Source organism: Hemiscyllium ocellatum, chromosome 45 (assembly GCF_020745735.1).
Source record: "Hemiscyllium ocellatum isolate sHemOce1 chromosome 45, sHemOce1.pat.X.cur, whole genome shotgun sequence".
Taxonomy (NCBI): Eukaryota; Metazoa; Chordata; class Chondrichthyes; order Orectolobiformes; family Hemiscylliidae; genus Hemiscyllium; species Hemiscyllium ocellatum.
The window spans coordinates 7,651,232-7,673,119 of NC_083445.1; the positions used below are offsets into that span (position 1 = coordinate 7,651,232).

Consider the following 21,888-nt stretch of genomic DNA (forward strand, 5'->3'; position numbering starts at 1 on the left):
AAACAAGTGGGACATGACATGGAGGAGAGGAAGCATAACTGACTATGGTGGCTTGAATAACTCTCATCCTAATCTGAAATCTGCTGGCTAATAACTAGGAGCTGGAACCCTGGCTGGCTGTCATCTCTGTGGTCCAGGGAAATACTGAGGTTAGTCGCACAATACGGAGGTGAGCGAATTCAGCACAGAGCTGGAATTGAGCTGGTTGATGTGATTTGCACAGCTCAGTTAGATATCACTTTCACCAACTGGGAGCTCTCGTATTCACCTCACTGTTATATCCCCCTCGGTCTTGTCCAAGAGAAATCTTTGCTTTCTTTAAGTCAGCAACGCAGCCAAATTCAGTCCCAGAGCAACAGTTCATCATACCTTTCTGCAGCATCTTGCACAATATTGTAAAGTTTTGGGAATATCCCAATCACTCAAGTACTATTAAAGTGTAGATGCTTGTAATGTGGTAACTGTTTCAGCCAATTTTCACATAGCAAACTCCCTCAAACAGCAATGTCATGATAACCTGGCTAGGATACCAGAGAGATAATTGCCATATCTTTAAATATGCTGTGGGATCCTTTTCATTCACATGAGAGAGCAGATGGAGCTTACGTTAAACATATCGTTCAAAATAAGGCATGCCTCACTCTGCAGCTCTCCCTCTGTAGTCCCTTGAGGAACAAATGCAGAGATTCTTACTGTGTTCTCTGGCCCTGAAGTAATTCATTTGAATGATGAACATGCATACAATGGCATCATGCATTGCAGATGTCAAAATATAGCTGCATTTAGCACAAGATATCTAAATCCCAGTTTCCTGACATCTACATGCATTAATTGTTGATTCTGTTATTTACTTCATAAACCTTCGAACTTCTAATCCAAGATCTGAATGCCAGAATATTGCCTCTTTGTTGAAAATATCAAATAAGCAAATTACATATTACATTTGCAATATCTATATTTCGCACCCTACTGCATGAAGTTGTAACTGTAATTGGTTTCTTTCTGCTAGTAGTTTGGTCCGTCTGCCACTAACAAATCAAATGCTCAAGGCCCATTCACCTCTCTGGGTTTTTTTTCAGATAGCCAGAACCTTCCCTTCTTGTCCTGTCTTTACTTTAAAAATTGAAATGTTGGCTCTAATGTAATAACTTGTTTACAGACAGTTCTTCGAATCTCCCCCTAGGAAAAAAATGCATTGAGGTGAATTCTGCTGCCCGCACCTCCGGCTCTGATTGGCTGCTCGTGAACCATGGCACTGTCTATAAACTTCAGCGCATCTGAATCTCTCTGTACATTTCTTAACTCATGCCAAATCCTATTCCTCCATCACCCTCACTGACCTAGATTGACCCCCCCCCCCCGATCTGGCAACAAAGAGACCTAGGGGTGCAGGTGCATAATTCCTTGAATGTGGAGTTGAGGGTTGACCGGGTGGTGAAGAAGGCATTTGGCATGCTTGCCTTCATTGGTCAGAACATTGAGTAAAGGAGTTGGGACATCGTGTTGCAACTGTATAGGACATTGGTGAGGCCACTTTTAGAATGCTGCATACATTTCTGCTCACCCTTTTTGTAGGAGGGATGTTGTTAAACTTGAGAGGATGCAGAAAATATTCGCAAGGATGTTGCCAGGGTTGGAGCATTTGAGCTATAAGGAGAAGCTGAATAGGCTGGGGCTGTTTTTCCCTGGAGCGTTAGAAGCTGAGAGGGCTCCTTATCGAGGTTTATAAAATCACGAGGGACATGGATAGTGTCATTAGACAAGGTCTTTTTGCCACGATATGGGTAGTCCAAAACTAGAGGACATAGATTTAGGGTGGGAGGGGAAAGATTTAAAAGAGACCTAAGGGGTAACTTTTTCACGCAGACAGCGTGTATTAATGGAATGAGCTGCCAGAGGAAGGGATGTAGGCTGGTACAATTACAACATTTAAAAGGCATCTGGATGGGTATATGAAGGTGAAGGGTTTAGAGGGATATGGGCCAAGTGCTGACAAATGGGACTAGGTAAAATTGGAATGTCTGGTCTGTGTGGAAAAGTTGTACTGAAGCGTCTGTTTCTGAGCTGCATGACTCTGAATTGTTTCAAGTTTTGCAGTTTCAAATCACTTCGGACTTTCACCCTGCGCCCATTTAGTGAAACCCCTCTGTCATCAGATCTCTGTGCTCCTTCAATTCCTGCCTCTTCTGCTTCGCTGGTTTTCATCCACCATTAATGGCCTGAGCTTTCGGCTGTCTAGGCCCTAAGCTCTGTAATTCTCTTGCTAAACCTCTCTGCCTCTCTTGGCTTATTTCAGGCTCATCTTAAATAAACTACTTCCTTGAAACCTTTGGTCACCTGTAGCATCTCCTCACGTGGTTCTATATCAACATCATGCTCCCTGTGAAATGCCTTGAGGTTTTCCGACATTAAAGGATTGACATAATTGCAAGTTATTAATGACAATTAGAAGACTCCAGTGTAAACGCTGTATATTTGATTTGTAATGTTTAGTGGAAATGAAATGCTGCAGGGTAGGCCTCAAGAAGTTGCCAGTTTAATGCGTTGAAGATGGTGAGGTTTTTTAATGTATGTTAATACATTACTTGAGTTGATCAATGATCCTTTGCCCAAAATAGTTAGTGATCGAATGCAGGTCAGTAAAACAGCACATCGCACCATAATTGTACACTTGTTTTTGTTTGAAGCATTGAAAGATTTCCCTATATGCTGTCTGCTAGATGTTTAACTGGAGAGAGGCCTGCAGTGTAGGCCTCACCAGCTTTTCTTATGGTGGAGAGGTTATTCAGAGGTCAGGGTGCAGTATACCTCAGCCAGTCCTTTGAAGAAGCTCTCCGTTGGTGGTTGATTGACAAGAGGGACCGTGTCTGTTATCTCCTGGAGGCGGACAATGTGCCAATTGTTCTCCAAAGGCCTCGGTTCCTCTCGCCTGAGAAGTAGCTGCCCTTAATGAGAGGGAGGCTCAATTCTTTTAGGCCCAATTTACATTTGGGGCAGACACGGGGCCCCTCATATGCTGACTGTGTTTCACATGCAGCCACTGAAGGCCCTGCTTGAAGGAGCAGCACCTCAGAATACAACTGACAGATTCAGTCAGTTCTCCTGGTGCTCCCACTCTCTTTTCATTTTCTGAATTGTCACTGTGCTTCCCCTTTCTCAAGAAGCTGACACAGGAATACATTGACAGAGGGCTTCCAAGTTTCTGAATACGTGTTTTGTTGAGATTCTAGAGAGCTGTGGAATATAAGTTTCTGATCTGAATTTAGACAATTTTCACTTAGCGACCGTGGACTTTTTAAATCTTCAGTCAAACAGCCAGGCTGTGATGACGTGATCTTTATGAGATGATACATTTACATTAGCAAATATTTCCTTCTACATTTCCAGGCATTGTCTCTCCTTCCCAGGTTAATTCACCTGTCCCATTCCTAATATGCACGTAAGCTGCCCAAACCATGCCCATTTCCACTGACACTGGCAGAGATGTTGCTTCAACTGATTCTGTCAGGGTGTGTTCTGAACCATCATGCAACTAATGATCCCCCAATACCCACTCTACTTTGACCCTAGAAAGAGTCTTCCCTGTCAAAGGTGAACTCTTGGTTTTACTGCTGGAAAGCTGAAGGATTCACAACTGAGCACCATTTGGTGGGTCTGGGTGAAACTATAAACCAGTCAATGGAGAAGACCACTTTAGCGCAGACCAGCCGAATCCCATTATTGAACTGAGGCATTCACGTGACTATTATTTTTTTGTAACATTAACATCTAAAATCTTTTACAGTACACACTAAAACTCTCTGAGGCTTTTTAGCTTCAAAGCAGCAGTAGAAATCTCTTGAAAAGTGACAGGAAGATGATTGGGTCACCAAGTGAGGTGATGTTGGTGAAAATCAATGCACCTCCATTTTCTGATAATAGAATGGAAAACAAGGAAGACTTACATTTGTATAGCACCAAATCATATCTTTCACCATTTCATATGCATCAGTTACTCAGATGTACAGCAACTCTTTTTGAAACTAACAGTAACACTGTACTCAGAACGCAATTCAACCAATAATAGAAGGGTAGATAAATAGTTCATCTGTTTCTTGAGTGATGGACAAATCATAAATGATGACGGATCCCATGGTGGGAAATCTCCCTAGCATTCTTCAGATACTGCAGTCAGATCTTCCACAGGTACTAACAGTTTAGAATCTGTACAGTGTGGGAAAACAGGCCATTTGACCCAACAAGTCCCTCCGAAGAGTATCCGACCCAGAACCATTCCCCTACCCTACATTTACTCTACATTTACCCATGACTAATGCACCTAACCTGCATATCCCTGAATACTATGGGCACTTTAGCTTAGCTAATTCACCTAACTGTGGGAGGAAACCAGAGCAAACCCACACAGACGCGGGGAAAATGTGCAAACTCCACATAAACAGTCACCCAAAGCTGGAATCAAACCCGGGTCCCTGGCACTGTGAGGCAGCAATACTAACCACTGACCCATTATGCTGCCGTAAAAGAGGGCACCCATACAATGCAGCACAACCTGTCCCAACTGCAATTAATGTGTAGGTTGGCAAAAATGCTGTTAATACTTGCGTAAAATGAAATTTTTTACATGTTGATGTTACATGTTTTACATGTTGATAATTGGATATGAGCTGTCTGTACAGTTTCAATTTAAAGTTGCATGAAGTTCAGTGATTTTCAGGTTTATCATGTAATCCCTTGTTAAATACAGTGATATGGTTTTCAGCCAATAATCTGAGTTTATGCACTTAATCTCCTCCGATAAGGTAGCAAATAGCATGCATTCAAATTTACTTGTTGAAAATAATGACAAAACATCTGCTTCTGTCTTGATTCAGTTCTGAACATATGAGTTACGGAATCACTTCCATTGATTAGAATGTTTCAGTGAAAGGAAAGGAACCTTTGCATTGATATAGCGCCTTTATTGACTACGGGGCATCACAAAGTACTTCCTTCTATTGGGTGAAGAAAAAATGTCAGCTGCGATGTGTACTGTAATGTTTCACAAACAGCAATGAAATAGTCTGTTTGGCTGATATCTATTGAAGGACAAATATTTGCCAGGAAACTGGGAACAGGAGGGGATTCAGCTCTACTGTTTGACCTGTGTGGTGGAAAGGTGGTATCTGCAACAGTACTGGTCTCCTACATCTATGCACTGGTTGGCTGGTCTTGATTTAGTGCTCAAACCTCTGGAATAGGACTTGAACTACTGAGCCAGAGATTAGAGTGCTAGCCACTGAGTCATTGCTAAACTCAACTAAGGTAATTGCAATATTGGAAAAAGACCCAAAGAAAAGGCAAGAATATATCTGGCAAAGTTTGACAGTGTGTCCCACTCCGCTAACATGGTATAACGAGTTTGACTTGTCGGCCACCTTCATCGTAACATTGCTGAATCCACCCCTTTGTAAAAAGAATTCTGTTTGTTTGATCTAAGTTTGGAATCGTTGCAATTCTTGCTTTTCCTAGTGTAGTGAACAGGAGGGGAGGAGGATGGAAGCTCAGGAAAGACTGAGTGCACCTGATATTTGATAGACACAGGCTGCGAGTGGTTAGGGCTGAGCTCAGGATGTTGCTTCCCTCCTTCGATACCCGAATCTGCAGGGGAGATGTTTTACCAGGCCTGATGCAGCCAACTAGGCTTTGTGTACTACAGGTTAATTGGCTAATTGTGGGGACTGCAGAATCTGTCCAAAGGTGAATGATACTGGGAATAAATGGCATATTTGGACTTCTGCTTTGGGTGAGGCTACCAGGGTGGCACCTTGACTCAGTGGTTAGCACTGCTGCCTCCCAGCGCCAGGGATTCAGGTTCGAATCCCCTCCTGTTCCCAGTTTCCTGGCAAATATTTGTCCTTCAATAGATATCAGCCAAACAGACTATTTCATTGCTGTTTGTGAAACATTACTGTACACATCGCAGCTGACATTTTTTCTTCACCCAATAGAAGGAAGTATTTTGTGATGCCCCGTAGTCAATAAAGGCGCTATATCAATGCAAAGGTTCCTTTCCTTTCACTGAAACATTCTAATCAATGGAAGTGATTCCGTAACTCATATGTTCAGAATTGAATCAAGACAGAAGCAGATGTTTTGTCATTATTTTCAACAAATAAATTTGAATCCAGCTTTGGGTCTGTGTGAATTTGATTAGATTCCCTACAGTATGGAAACAGGCCCTTCGGCCCAACCAGTCCACACTGACCCTCCAAAGAGTAACCCACCACCCAGACCCACTCACTAATGGACCTATCGCTACGGACAATTTAGCATGGCCAATTCACCTGAACTGCACATCTTTGGACTATGGGAGGAAACCGGAGCACCCGGAGGAAACCCACACAGACGGGGGGAGAATGTGCAAACTCCACACAGACAGTCACCCGAGGCTGGAGTCAAACCTGGAAGCCTGGTGCTGTGAGGCAGCAGTGCTAACCACTGAGCCACTGTGCCATCCGTAAGTTTGCACATTCTTCCTGTGTCTGCCTGGGTTTCCTCCCACAATCCAAAAAAATTGCACAGGTTTGGTGAACTGGCCAAGCATAGTGTAGGTTATTAGTCAGGGGTAAATATGGGGTAGGGGCATGGCTCTGGGTGTGTTACTGTTCAGAGAGTCATTATGGGCCTGTTTCCACACACTATAGGGGCTCTAAGTCTAATAGTTTATTACTGGGAAACCTGAGGACAAGGGCCTTACTGAGGTCCCCCAGTTTGAGACAGACATGCTTGGGACATCAGACAGTGCTCATGTTTTTTCTCCCTGTTCCTCTGCAGGCTTTACTGGATTAATGTGTCAGATTGACATTGATGAATGTGCAAGCACTCCTTGCCAGAACGGAGCCAAGTGTGTCGATAGGCCCAATGGATATGAGTGCAAATGTGCAGAAGGTAAGTCTATGGGCTTCTTGCATCCAGCCACCCTTCAAACAATGTTAACCCAGTTACCACAGACACTGCGGAGATGAACACACTGCCTGCAATGGTACAGTTCATCCGTGTTTCAATTCAACTTGTCCTGTATCCCACAGTAGAGCCATTTGGACTATATAAAGAATTGACCACTTGGACTATGCCAGCTAATGCCTATGGAACTGTAATTGGCAAGAAGCAGAGAGAAAAATGGAGTTGGTTTCTATAAACGTAAATTCTTCTAGGAGAAAAAGTGCAAAAAGAACATGCCCTTTAATCCGGCAGAAGGTGCCCAGAAATGATATAGGCAAACTGCAATATCTGTCAGGTGATATTCACCTCAAAATGCAGGCATGCTTTCTTTAGTGATTCTTACCTCGACACCCTGGGTCCTACTACACAGCCAACGCTGTGATTGACAGACCAGAGTGGAATTTGTAGAGAAGGAAAGTTTGACATCTTCGTTTCCTTGAATAAAATTTTTAAGGTTTGGACTGACACACGCGTGAGCCGAAGCTGCTCTTTCACAAATCTCAAAATGTAGGAAACAGGCAGGAGAAATTTGGAGCCTGTGTTGAACTTGATGGTTACTGCCAGATAGTTAACGTCCACTGAATTGCCTCAATTCCATCCATTGATGCAATGATTTACCTCATTCCAACTGCGGAGTTAGAGAGAAGCATTTTAGGCAGTTTTCAGAAGATGTTAAATTTATATACAGATGAGTTGAAGAAAAGTAAAACATCTAGAGGGGACTGACACAGGGCCCTTCAATAGATAAAGCTGTATTGTTCAGGCCAGTCTGATTAGTATTCACAGGATCTGGATGCAGGCACCAGGGAAGCCTATTGGATATGATGTCTATTGTGCCGACAGCTCATAGAATATTCTGTTGAACAATAGCAGGTTTGTGCTTTTTTTTTCCACACCCCCGTTTTTTTTATTCCCTGCCACAGGGCCTCAGATCAGTCCTGAGGTGGCGTACGCAGTGAATGTGAGAACCAATTTTTCTGCCTGTTTGTCAGCCACCAGACACAGAAATGGGAGCTAAATAACACACATTTCCAATAAATTAGGTGTGCAGCAATTTTTTAAACTGATAGGGTCTGGCATAGATGGTTCTTATCTGATTGATCTTATGAACCTTTCTTATTAATTTTTCCTCTTACTCTAAAATGCTGGTTCTCCCACTTTTATTATATTTCGCCTCCACTAGGCCAGTTTCCCCTGGTTAATTTCTGATGTTTGGTGTTGCTGTTTGGCTGCTAGTACACATTGGGGCAGAAGGCATTCTGCAGATGAAGGTCGTTCCCTTAGTCCCATGCTGTATGACTCCCGTATCTCCCACTCATCCAGAGTCAGAACCTGAAATCAAACAAGGCCCCTTGCTCCTCCCAACCCAGCACCACCATTATTGCCATTGATGAGGAAATAGGATGTACACATCCTCACACCTTGGTATGGAACGTTTTATCTCTGAAGATACCATCAAATGGACCTCACCCGCCAGTGGTAAATGACAAGTGGCAGTGGCAGGAGATCCTGAAGGGACACAAATTTGCCACTTATGGGCCTCAAATGGCCAAGGGCAATGCAGCCGACCAATATTTCCCCTGCCACCTTCGCGCCCCCCCCAAAAGAAACATGCCATAAAACTTCAGTGAGGTGCTGAGGTTTTAACCTGCACCCCCCCCCCCCCCCCCCCGCCCACTGCCTAGATAATCCACCAGCCCCCAGTTGCAAGATCACCCCTCTGCTCAACAGTATATTATTGAGAGGATGATTGGCAGCAGTTACTAGCAGAGCAGAAGATAAGCATCGAAACATAGAAAACAGCAGCAAGATTGGCCCATCCAGCCCTTCAAGCTTTCTCACCCATTCAATATGATCATGGCCGAACATCCTAAAGTTTTCCATTGACATAATACCTTCCACAACCTACAGACCATCTAAAAGTCTTTGCAGATAATTAAGTATTAGAAATAGAATTCCTACAGTGTGGAAACAGGTCCTTTGACCCAACAAATCCACACTGACCCTCCGAAGGGTATCCCAACCAAGCCCATTACCTTACATTTTCCCAGACTAATGCACCTAACCTATACATCCCTGAACACTATGGGCAATTTAGCCTGGCCAATTCACCCTAACCTGCACATCTTTGGACTGTGGGAGGAAACCAGGGCACCCGGAGGAAACCCACGCAGACACGGGGAGGATGTGCAAACTCCAACACAGTCAGCTGCCCGAGGCTGGAATCGAACCCAGGCACCTGGCGCCGTGAGGCAGCAGTGCTGACCACTGAGCCACCGTGCTCCCCCAAAAGTATAGGGTTGTAGAGTGATATTCCCATTCATGAGCTCTCACTTTTGTGGTTTGTGTGACACAGTGTGAGTGTTGTGGGCATTGCTGTTTGACAGTCTGCTGTGAGTGTTGTGGGCATTGCTGTTTGACAGTCTGCTTACCCGGCCCTTGTACCTTTTTGGTGGTTTTGATTCTCCACTGCAGGCTTTGAGGGGAAGCTGTGTGAGAGGAACATTGACGACTGCAGCCCTGACCCCTGCCATCACGGAAGCTGTACCGATGGCATTGCTGGCTTCATGTGTCACTGTGAGCTGGGCTACACCGGTTACCGCTGCGAGAATCAAATCAACGAATGTCATAGCAACCCGTGCCAGAACTCTGGCAAATGCATTGATCTGGTGAACAAATACCTTTGTCACTGCCAACAGGGGACTTCAGGTAAAGATCAAAGATCAATTCTCAGGCCCGCAATTTTGCAATCATTTCCTCTCTCCAACTTTCGATTTTTCCTAATGTCTGACTGTTCCAATGAGTGACTGCTCCTTACCTGGAACACCCAAATAAAACTCATTCAGGAGCATTCAGGATCATTCCAGATGGGAGTGAAACATCAGGGACTGAGCTGTGAGCCCCATCTCCATTTCTAGTGAGCAGCACAGCCCACAGCTCCAGTCTTGTTCACTGCCCTTTGGAAAGCACCAAAGAAACCCAGACAGTTAATTACTGTTTGATGAAAGAACCTTCGAGTTTTGCAGAGAAATGTGAGGTGACATGTTTTGGCAGAATGAAGTTGTAGTGGGCAGAATCTTCCAGCCACAGAGGCAGTGGGTGTGGGGGCAGGAAGGCACCTCCAATAGGTGGGATGGTGATATCTCAAAACCTGCCTCCTTCACTCTCCACCCAAATTATGTTTTGGCTGGGAAACGTCAAGCTTCCCACTTCACCTTCAATTGAGGTCCTTGCAGGGTCAATCAATGAGCATTTAAGGGCCTGTTCCCCCTCCTGAGCTGCTGTTATTCCAGTTCCAGATGGGGTCTGCCCACATGACTGTAAAGCAGTGAGGGCAGGCTGCCTACTGGCTGTGGGTTGTCTCACCTGTACCAATCTGTGTGCGACCAAGGGAGTGGATTTAAGGCAGAAAGGTGGCCACTCAGATCCTTCGTATTGCCCCTGCTTCTGATTCCTCTGTACCCCTTTTCTCATGACTCCCCCTCCCAGAAACCACCATGCCAACCACCACCACCACAAGATAAGCATCCTCCTGAGATCTTGGTCCTTGGGATCTTTGGTAGCTCCCAACCACCACCATGGCAACCACAGTGATACTGTCAAATGTGACAGCCTAGCCTCTGATTGGCTGGTACCTGTTGCTAGGCAGGATTTCTACTCCCAGGAACTTGATTACAAAGAGAGGCTCAGGCTGCCCTTCAAACTGCCTGTTTGGAGGATGTCAGAGTGGGTCCTTGCTGTAAAGCATTCAGTTGAGTGCCTTGCTGGCTTCTCAACTAACAAGCAAGACGCTTGACAAAAATGAAAGATTCCAGCCAATGGTACAATTCTGAACATTGTGCAGGAACAAGGGGAACCTTTGGAATTTATGCACGCAGATATTTAAAGGTGCCGAGACATAATGTGAGCATAATTAGCAAAGCACACGGGATCTTGGGCTTTGTAAATGGAGGCATTGGATACAAATGTAAGGGAGGTTATGTTATGCCTCTTGAAAGCTCTGGTTAGGCCACAGCAAGGTCATTGCAATCATCTGGCCACCATCTTTTAGGAAGGATGTAAAGGCTGAAGAGTTGCCTTACTATGGATTGGAGATTTGAGTGGAAGCAAAGTTTTCAGTAAGTGGTAGGTTTGAATAGTTTTCAGGCTCTGTCCACCTGGACTGTGACGAACACCCAACAGCGCAATTCAAAATATCTCTTTCAATCTTGATTTTGTTTAAGGTGAACATTTTTGAATGAGTGGTTGTGGAATATTGTGGCTGCATGACCTTTGCTGTCATGTGATGTTGATCATATTGTGAGGCACTAACCGTTGTGGCTGACCCTGTAATTTGTGGTGGACTGCATTGAGGTCAGGAGTAATAAATAAGCCTGATCATAGAATTGTCACTTTTGATTCTGATGCAATTTGTGTTTCATCCACTTGACATGCAGGTGTCAACTGTGAGATAAACCATGATGACTGTGCTAGTCAACCCTGTGATTATGGGATCTGTCAGGATGGGATTAACCACTATGATTGTATCTGCAAACCAGGTTTCACAGGTGAGTGCACCCTCTCTCAGCTCTTTGTGAACTGGAAAACCTGACGACGTGTCTTTGAGATCCCACTCCCCTGACCCACACAGACATTCAGTGGGAGCGCTGGTTCCAGAGGTGTTCCGCATTGTCCTGCTGATGCAGCTCTCACCTGCTTATTTTGCTTCTTTCAGGCCCACAGTGCAACATCGAGATAAATGAGTGCGCATCGAACCCTTGTCGAAATGGTGGCACCTGCATTGACCGTGAGGATAGCTTCTCTTGCCTGTGTCCAGATGGTTACCATGACCCCCTGTGTTACTCTGAGGTGGATGAATGCAGCAGCAGCCCCTGCGTCCACGGGACTTGTCACGATGATGTCAATGGGTAAGGCAACCGAAAAAAAAACACAGGGTGGAGAATTTCCTATGTCTTATTTCCTTACTTTCGCTTCAGGAGCCATGGTTGTGGTTTGTGTTATGGCGCTGAATTCTGGCTACTTGAATATTCACATTCTAATCATTTCCACATAGGTACAAGTGTGACTGTGAGGCAGGGTGGACAGGAATGAATTGTGATATCGACAAGGTCGAATGTGACTCCAACCCCTGCCAGAATGGAGGCAGCTGTTCTGATCTGGTGAATGGCTACATTTGTAAATGTAAAGAGGGCTTTCGAGGTACGTTAAAAATTATAAAGTTTTACCTAGCTCGCCTGCATACAGTTAAAGCCCTGCTGCATTAATCCAAAGAGGCCACAATAAAATGATGGTTTTAATAGACAGCTTGGGCCCCCATCTTTTAAAATATAAGCGAGTTAAATCCTACAGCGTGGGAGCAGACCACTCGGCCCATAGTCAGCATTGGTTCTTTTAAAAGACCTATCCAATTAATCCTACGTGTGCAGTTTTACCCCAACGTCCTGCAGATTTGTTCTTCTCAAGTATAAAACCTATTCCTCCTTACAAGGTTACAACTGAATCTGCGGCCACTACCCTTTCAGACAGGGCCTCAGCAGTTCCAGATTATTAAAACCCGCTGCATGAAGATGTGTGTCTTCCCTCCATTTCTCTGAGTAAAACAATACAGTGTCGTGTGTTCCTTCAGCAGATTATGCACGCTTTTCATCGCCCCATCTTTTTTAAGTCACATGCCCCCAAACCTGGACATGACCCATCTATTGCTGAGCTATTTACATCTTTTCACAAGCCATGCGCTCACTGAAGAATGTTGTTTTAATTCTTTACACAGGCCAGCACTGCCAAGTCAACATTAATGACTGTGCATCAAATCCTTGCTTAAACAAAGCAATCTGTGTGGATGCGATTGCTAGTTACACTTGCCAGTGCGAGCTGCCCTATACAGGTAAACGCGGAACAGCTGATTGTCTTCATAGTTACTGCATCAATGAAGTGGGTCTTTGCTTTCTTATAGTAGTGCTTTTAACTGTCTACATTAGCAAGCAGCTCAGAGACACACAGGGTCACATTGCAAGGTTCTGTGGCTCAATGCAGCCGTGCATCTGAGATAGGGCAAGAACGCTGACAGAGGGTTAGGGGAAACATTCCTGCGCACTCATGTGTTGCCTTCATGTTGTACTACTGGAACGCATCCCGTTAATGATTAATGTGTGCCACTCCTCAGTTGCGTTTGTTGGATTGTTTTGTAAATAGCATGCACAGTTTGAATGTTGTGTAGAAGAAAGTGGCTTTTAGATCAAAGCAGTGTTCCATCTGTAAGTATAACAGGACTTGCCAACTTTTGCTGAGCTTGGTTTGTCTTACTTCAGAGTGAGTGGGCGAATCACCCTCTGTAATTGAGGAACAAAATGGCTAGGAGAAAGTGAGGACTGCAGATACTGGAGATCAGAGCTGAAAATGAGTTGCTGGAAAAGCGCAGCAGGTCAGGCAGCATCCAAGGAGCAGGAGAATCGACGTTTCGGGCATGAGCCCTTCTTCAGGAAGGTCAAGTACTAGAGGTTGAGGAGATATGTGTTCAGGCTGACTAATTTTGAAAAATCCATAGGAATCTATTTTTAGATTGAAGTGTTATTCACGGTGGTTGAGGATTTGACTTTGACATCTACTGTTGGGAATAAATGTGAAAACATTTCCGGACACTCGGATGACACCATTTCCCGGTCAGAAAGAGGGGAGGTTTGAATGTGTCACACTTGTGGTCTGGCTTCTAATTTCAGAGCTTGTTTGGTTGACTCTTTGGGTAACATGTGACCTGGTTTATATTAGTAAAGGTTCCTCTACCAAAGAGTGACTGTAGTCTGACTCTGGTCAGTTGTGGAGGTTTGATCACTAAGTGCACTTAAAGAGGGAGATAGAGGTGTGAAATTTCAGTAAGTTGAGGGCCTTGAAGAGCTGGCAAGAAAGAATCTGAGGCCCGAGACAGTTCAATGATTGAATGATAGGACAGGCTTGAGGGGCCAAATGGCTTACTCTTGCTCCTGCTTTGTGTGTGCTTGTGTTGAACCTGCTTTTACTGCTCTAAAGGAAACAGCGATCTGATATGTCAAATAAAACCCAGTGTCTGCGTGGATTTCCTCCGGGTGCTCCGGTTTCCTCCCATAATCCAAAGATGTGCAGGTCAGGTGAATTGGCTGTGCTAAATTGCCCATAATGTTAGGTGCATTAGTTAAGGGTCAGTATAGGGTAGGGGATTGGGTCTGGGTGGGTGACTCTTCCAGTGTGGACTTGTTAGGCTGAAGGGCCTGTTTTCACACTGTAGGGAACTCTGGTTCAACATATTTCCCCTTGCCACTTGCCTTAAAATTAGCGGACGATGAACCGATCTCTGAACACTCCTTGATTCTCATCCTGGGGAGAACCCAGACAGTCTTCCTGCTCACACCACTGTTTGTCTCAGTAATGCACAGATGAAATTTGCCACTCTCTCTGTCCACAGGACCTAACTGTGAGAATGTGCTGGTTCCATGTTCGCCCAACCCCTGTGAGAACGGTGGCATTTGTGAACACACTCCGGACTATGAGAATTTTCTGTGTACTTGTACAGAAGGATGGCAAGGTAACCTGCCAGTGACACCCAGCGCGGCATCAGTGAGGATGATAATTTACCGTAGTGTTAATGTGAACCCTGACAGATGAACGCAGGGGACTACTGGCGTGCTTCGCATTTTCTATCTCTCTCTCTCACTCTTTCCTCTACTCTCTCAGGACGGGTCTGTCAAGTAGATGTTGATGAGTGTGCAACCAATCCCTGCAGAAACCGAGGCTCTTGTACCAACACACTAGGAAACTACATCTGTGCCTGTCGGCCAGGCTTTGCAGGGCGTGACTGTGAAACGGACATCAATGACTGTACTCCCAGTAAGTAGATGTTAGGGCTGGAGCAAAATGCCCTTTGTTGCTTGCATCTGGTCACAACAATTTAAACCGACTATCAGTGATGAATCTCAGGGTTTGAACACAAATCCCACCTCAGCAGCCGCCCAATTTAAATTTAGCTAATTAAGTCATTCTCAAGCGAAAAGCAGGCATCGATAACAGTGACCACAACATGACTGGATTGCCATAAAAACCCATGTGGTTCACCAATCACCTTTCGATCATCTTCAGGTAGTATGGCCTACATGTGACCCCAGATCCACAGCAACGTGGTCAATTGCTAAGTATCTTCCAAAATGACTCAGTAAGTCACTCAGTTGTACTCAGAACAGTAACTGACTCCCATCTTTTTAAACGTGTTCAATGTATATTGGCCTGGTCAATATTGCTGAAAATGTGTTGCTGGAAAAGCGCAGCAGGTCAGGCAGCATTCCTGATGAAGGGTTTATGCCCGAAACGTCGAATTTCCTGTTCCTTGGATGCTGCCTGACCTGCTGCGCTTTTCCAGCAACACATTTTCAGCTCTAATCTCCAGCATCTGCAGACCTCACTTTCGCCTGGTCAATATTGCTCCCATGATATGAGTGACCTTTTTAAAAAAAAAGTCTAGGCACTTCACAGCCTGTAACCAAACCAGGTATAACGAGAGAAATCTCAGTTGATTACCTTCCTGTTCTAATCTTGCCATAGCCTTGTCTCTATTTACCTGTTTTAACCTCCAGTGACCCCGCAGGATCTGTGCATTTCCTCGAACTGTGACCCCTCGTGCATTCAGGAATTGGTTAACATCACCAATGGCAGGTCTGCCTGTCCAGACCTCAGGCTATGGTTGAATGACCCTGGTTTTCTCTCTTCTCATTTAAGTCCTCGTGTCTTTTGACCAACCTTCCAAACACCTCTTTGCTTCGCCCAGATTCTAATCCCCTTGGGTATAAAATGCAGGTTTGGTACCGAACGGGCTGCTGGACTGGTGATATTAATTGCTGTTTTCTTCCCCCCCCCCCCTTCCTCCCAGATCCCTGTCTGAATGGCGGTGCTTGTCTGGATCAAATTAACTCCTTCATCTGTAACTGCCTGCCTGGCTTTGCCGGCACCCGGTGTGCCGATGAGATCGATGAGTGTCAGAGTAATCCCTGCCATAATGGGGGTACTTGCACCGACTATGTCAACAGTTACACCTGTACCTGTAAACCTGGGTTTAATGGCCTGCACTGTGAGAACAATATTCCCGACTGCACTGAGAGGTGAGCCGGACATGCCTGTCTTGTTACTACACCCAGCGACACAAAGTGGGTATCACCTCACAGTCACTTCTAACATGCCACATGCTGCTATCACATTGGCATCTCACCCACAGAAGGCTGGTGTTGTGAACTGGAAATGATCAAATGGAGTTTGGGAGATTTGGGTCGAGTGGATTTGTAGCTGTAAAAGGAGAACCTGCATTTATAAAGCGCCTTTTACAATCATGGCCGATTCCTTTAGAGCCAATGGAGTAATTTTTGAAGTTTGTAATGTTGGAATTACAGCAGCCCATACGTGCACAGCAAACTCCCACAGCTAGCAATGTTACAATGACTAGGTAGTGTTGGTTGAGGGATAATTATTGGCTAGGAGGCAGGGGAAATCTTCCCCCCCACCCACCCCACTTTTCTTCAAAATAGTTGCCTAATGTCCAGCCGAGAGGCCTTGGCTTAACATCTCATCCAAACTGAGGCCTTCAACAATACAGCACTCCCTCAGTATGGCACTAGACTGTCAGCCGAGAGTTTGTGTCTGGGCCTGTGGGTAGAACTTCTGACTGAGTAGCAACGATGCAACCCACTAAGCCAGGATGTACCTAACCTTGGGTGGCTTACATAGAATGTATTCCATTGTCTAGCATTGCTGTCTCTTTGAATAGCATAAAGCATTAAGGACCTCATGGTCGAGACCAGCAATCATTGTATGAAGGCCCCTTTATTGCTCATTAATTAAAGGCATGGCTTCATAGCATCAAGAAACTAATAATATGCTCCGAAAAGCAACTTTTAGAACCTTCAAAGGAAAATGCCAATGGTGCAGTCAATCACATGGTTGAAGAAGTGAGTCTTGTTCAATATGGTTATCCCAGGTAAAGATTAAAGTTAGAGACCGACACCTGGTGAATTTCTGCTTCATCTCCTCAGCTTCATTGAGTGGCCAAGCTGCTTCACCAAGAGCTGGGAATGTTTGACCCATTGAGCACTCTAATTGAACCCTGGCACAGTGCCAGCACCTGCTGCCGAGAGGTGTGTGTGTGTGTGTGTGTGTGTGTGTGTGTGTGTGTATATCTCTTACTGTGGCTGTTAAATGAATAATCAGCACCGCTATGGCCCACTCTGTCAGTGAATGACTAATAAAAGCTCACTTGCAACGTCAGGTCATCTGAATAGATTTCCTTTTCTTAACGGAAACTCTGCAAGGCTTAATTTTTACTATTCTATCAGTTAAATGGGTTTATGGTATTGATGTCCCCTTTCCTCCTCCCCTCACTTTGTTGATCCTTTTGAGTGTCCAGTCTCATATTTGGGTGTATTTTCATGAGCACCAGCAGCTCTTTAGTTAGCTTCACCCATGTACCAAATGCCCAGGCAATGAATGTTAATAACACTCTTCACCTCTGAGCCAAGAGGATGTGGGTTTAAGAACATCAGAACAAAGAGCAGGAATCTGCCATTCATCCCCTTGAGCCTGTTCTGCCATGTGATACAATCCCCATAACCTTTCAACCCATTACTAATTAAAAAGCTGTCCATCTCCTCCTCATATTTTTTAATGTCCTGGCATCTGCAACACTCTGGGATAGTGAATTTGACCGATTCATGACACTTCCCATCTCCTCATCTCTGTTTTAAACCTGCTAGCCCCCAGCTCAAAACAATGACCTCTTGTTCTCAACCGCCCCACATGGAGGAAACATCCTCTCTACATCTACTTTGTAAATTCTTTTTACCGTTATACATACCTCAATTAGATCTCCTTTCATTCTTCTGAACTCTCGAGAGTATTGATACGAACTTCTCAATCTTCCTTCATAAAACAAACCCCTCAACTAGTGAAGCTAAAGGCCCACTCCAAGGACTTAATTCAGGCTGACTGTTCTGTGGCAGTGCTGCAGTAGCAGAGGGTATCATTTTTGGTTGAGACGTTAAACTGTGAGCCCTGTCTGACTTGGTCTGTAAAACAGCCCACAGCACTAATGGAAAAATAGCATAGAGTTCTCAGGGCAATACTTATCTCTCAACCAACATTAGATTACTTTGTCATTAATTTTGTTGTGAGCCTGTTTTGTGTAAAATGTCCACTCCTTTTATTATATCACAACAGTGGCTGCATATCAAAAGTCCTTCACTGGCTGTAAAGAAATGGAAGTCTTTCCTCCTTATTTCAGCTGTGAGAATATCACACCCCAAGTTACTTTGCTTGCTTCCCTAATGCTCTTCCCAGCAGAAGAGAGCAATAAGAAATAATTGTGTAACTGTGGCTCAGATTCACTAAGTGCATTTTTCTCAGTCCTACAATGCTGACCATTGACAGTGCTACACCTCGGTTTCGGCTTGTAACATTTTCATAACTGTTATAACAGGAACAAAATTTTTCCCCACTGTGACCCTGTATCAAGACTTCAAAATTGTGGCGACCCTTGGGTAAGAACTGAGAGTGCTGGACTCGTGGTCTGTGAGAGCTGGAGCATTGTGGTTGCAACTGGGTCAAAGCTGCATGGAACCCATTGCTGTTTCAGAGCTGCAGCTCTCAAACCTTCAGCCAACAAACCCACCTGAGGCCCCACCCCCACTTTGGGAGGCAACTTGTCATGAGCTGTTCTGGAATTATTGGCGATTAAATGAGGACTGCCCGCAATCTGTGCCCGTATACCGGGGGCTGTGACTGGGACATTCCGGCAGAACCTCCACGCAAGAAAGAGTGTGAATCGAGGCGGTACGGCTTCAAAACCAAAGTGTTTTCCTTTCTCTTCCAGCTCCTGTTTCAATGGAGGCACCTGTATAGATGGCATTAACCAGTACAGCTGTCATTGCCGTTCTGGTTTCACTGGTTCCAATTGCCAGTATGATATTGATGAGTGTAACTCACAGCCATGTCTGAATGGTGGGGTGTGTATCGATGGGTTAGAGTCCTACAGGTGTACTTGCCCCCATGGGTACACAGGTGACCGATGTCAGGTGAGGATTCTTTCATTGCTATATCATTCCTCCTCCTTCCTTTTCTCGGGCAAGGTTCCCAATCTCTGGGCACCCTCTCCCATTAACCACGGTGCAAACTGTACACATTTAACCACAATCTGCCTGCACGTATTGTCTCTGTGTGTGTCTCCTAACACCTTTACAAAGTGCTGGAGAAACTCAGCAGGTCTGGCAGCATCTGTGGAGAGAGAGAGAGAGAATCAGTTCACATTTTGAACCTGGTGAGCCCTTGTCAGAACCAGCTATACCGTCTGGAAGGAGGTGTTGGATTCTCTTGGGCTGATGTTTCCCTGTCCATCTCTTTTTGGTCACAAGGTGCAGAGCCCCGAGAGTTTTGCATGTGCCGCCACGGAGAGCTGGGAAATCCAAGCAGCAGAAACGGTGTTGCTAACGGTCTGTTACCTTCCCTGTTTTAGATCAGCACAGACTGGTGCAGCAAGTCCCCGTGCAAGAATGGTGGGCGGTGTCGTCCAAAAAGAGCATCCTTTACCTGTGAGTGTGCGAGCGGGTGGGCCGGACGTTACTGTGACATCCCCAATGTGTCATGCGAAGTGGCTGCAGCACAGAGAGGTAGGAGCTGCAGAATGTGAGTTGCTGCTCTGATGTGACGTGCAGCGCATGGACCTTGCATTGTGCCTGGATTACCTTAAAGAGACATAGGAAATAGGAGCAGGAATCGGCCATTAAGCCCTTCAAGCCTCCTCCATTAGTATTTACGGCTGATGGAGCCAGGCAAATGACTGGTGTGGAAATTGGAAATATTTCCTCAACCTATTAGCATGGGAGGAACCGCAATCCAACTACTGCTCCTCTATTTCTGACCTGCGTGTGTGTGTAATTCCCCTAGGGGTAGCATGGTGGCTCAATGGTTAGCACTGCTGCCTCACAGCGCCACGGACCTGGGTTCGATTCCAGCCTCGGGTGACTGTCTGTCTGTGCAGAGTTTGCACATTCTCCCTGTGTCTGTGTGGGTTTCCTCCGGGTTCTCTGGTTTCCTCCCCCAATCCAAAGGACGTGCAGGTCAAGTGAATCGCCCGTAGTGTTAGGTGCATTGATCAGGGATAAATGTGGGGAGATGGGTGTGGGTGGGTTACTCCTCGGAGGGTCGGTGTAGACTTGTTGGGCCGAAGGGCCTGTTTCCACACTGTAGGGATTCTAAAATATAATTGAAATGCTGACGTGGAAGTGAGAAAGTACTCCAGTTCCAGCACTCAGCATTCCAAATCATCACACAAAAAACAGTCCCACTGTCTCCACTAAATCACCATGTTCGGTCCCCCTGTCCTCGACAAACAGCTAATCCTGTAGATTTGGTGTGATTTTAAAAAAAAAAGAGCAGATGCGTAAACAGATACTGGCTGCTGTTATGTCAAAGTGTGTTTTCATGTCTCTTTTTGTTCTTTTGCACAAGGAGTGCCTCTAACTCAGCTTTGCCATCACGGAGGTTCGTGTTTCAGCGTAGGAAATGCACATCATTGCATCTGCCCCAAGAGTTACACGGGCAGCTACTGTGAGAATGAGATTGACCACTGCGCCTCCAACCCGTGTCACAGTAGCGCCACCTGCAGGAGCTTCATTGGAGACTATGTGTGTGAGGTGAGGAAAAAGTTTAAGCCCAGTGCAGTACTAACTCTCCTTGGAATGGTAACAGCGCAGAAGGAGGCCTCTCAGCCCATTGTGTTTGTACTAGCTCTCTTGCAGCTACTCAGCAAACTCTGCTCCCCAGCCTTTTTCCCTGAAGCTGTCAGATTTCTTCTTAAATAATAATCCAAAAACCCTTTTGAAAGCTGGAAGATCCATGTCCACGTCTCAGGTATTGTATTCCAGATCCGAGCCACTTGCGACAGCTGAAAAGAAAACCTCGTATTTCCGACTGGTCTTTGTGAATTGCTGGTCGCAAAAGTTCTTTTCACACATGAAGCGCGAATATATCGTTTGTATACCTCACCCCAATGAAGATTGATTAAAATCACTGATCTCCTGGTCCTCACTTTGTGGTAAGACTCATGTCGGTATGTGTGAGTGAAGAATATCATCTCGCTGAGGTCATGGGTCCTTGACACTCAATTAGCATCAGGTGGAAAGTTCATTCTGTTATGATCCCAGGTCAGATCAGCAACTTTACGTTACGATCCAGAAAGAGATCACCAAATTATAAAGGGAGCACTAATTGTGCTGATTCAATCAATCAGCACATCGACCTGGACCCAATATACCGGCCACTGCAGCGGACAGCTGGAACTGACAACCGGAAGCGGCAGAGACAAACCACTATAAATGCCGGAGGAAATATCAACAGAAGGGCTTCACAGGAGGCTCCCAAGCACTGAGGATGTCACCTAGACAGGGGACAAAACGTCTGCAACACAAATTCCCAGCTCGGCGAACACAACCACAACAGATCTAGTGTTCTTACTGAGAGAATAAAGCCACAAGATTCCACAGTTTTGAGCCAACAAACGTGCCTCAATATGCACATCAGAGCACTAATACCACCAGCAAAAAAATGTACAATTTCTTTACAAGCTGTAGAATTAACATATATAAACATGGTAATCCACTCGGAACACCCCACAGAGCACCACGAGTAGCAAAACAGAGAGCACAGATTTCTCTGTAACTTACTCTTGACTCCAACTCTAAGCTGCTTCCTAATTGCAAGAACTTTTTCCTGAGTTCATTCTAACAGCACCAAGCTATCCCAGTCCCTAAGGTGTACTTTATCTACTCTGCTGAAGTTGACAGACTAACCACTGTCCCTGTCAGTTATCTGTGGGGAATCATTAGGCCATTCACACGTTGTCATTGG

General features: G+C 45.2%; 1 protein-coding gene across 3 annotated transcripts in view; it reads left to right on the forward strand.

Annotated features, from left to right (window-relative positions):
- notch3 (notch receptor 3) overlaps positions 1–21,888 on the forward strand; it is a 406,903-nt gene that overhangs the window by 356,895 nt on the left and 28,120 nt on the right. For all 3 annotated transcript variants that reach the window (XM_060854870.1, XM_060854872.1, XM_060854869.1), the window contains 12 exons: positions 6,814–6,927; positions 9,457–9,690; positions 11,418–11,528; positions 11,696–11,888; positions 12,035–12,180; positions 12,752–12,865; positions 14,417–14,536; positions 14,686–14,838; positions 15,872–16,100; positions 18,857–19,058; positions 19,496–19,649; positions 20,491–20,675. In XM_060854870.1, the coding sequence (XP_060710853.1) occupies positions 6,814–6,927; positions 9,457–9,690; positions 11,418–11,528; positions 11,696–11,888; positions 12,035–12,180; positions 12,752–12,865; positions 14,417–14,536; positions 14,686–14,838; positions 15,872–16,100; positions 18,857–19,058; positions 19,496–19,649; positions 20,491–20,675 (1,955 nt within the window). The remainder of the gene's footprint in view (positions 1–6,813; positions 6,928–9,456; positions 9,691–11,417; positions 11,529–11,695; positions 11,889–12,034; positions 12,181–12,751; positions 12,866–14,416; positions 14,537–14,685; positions 14,839–15,871; positions 16,101–18,856; positions 19,059–19,495; positions 19,650–20,490; positions 20,676–21,888) is intronic.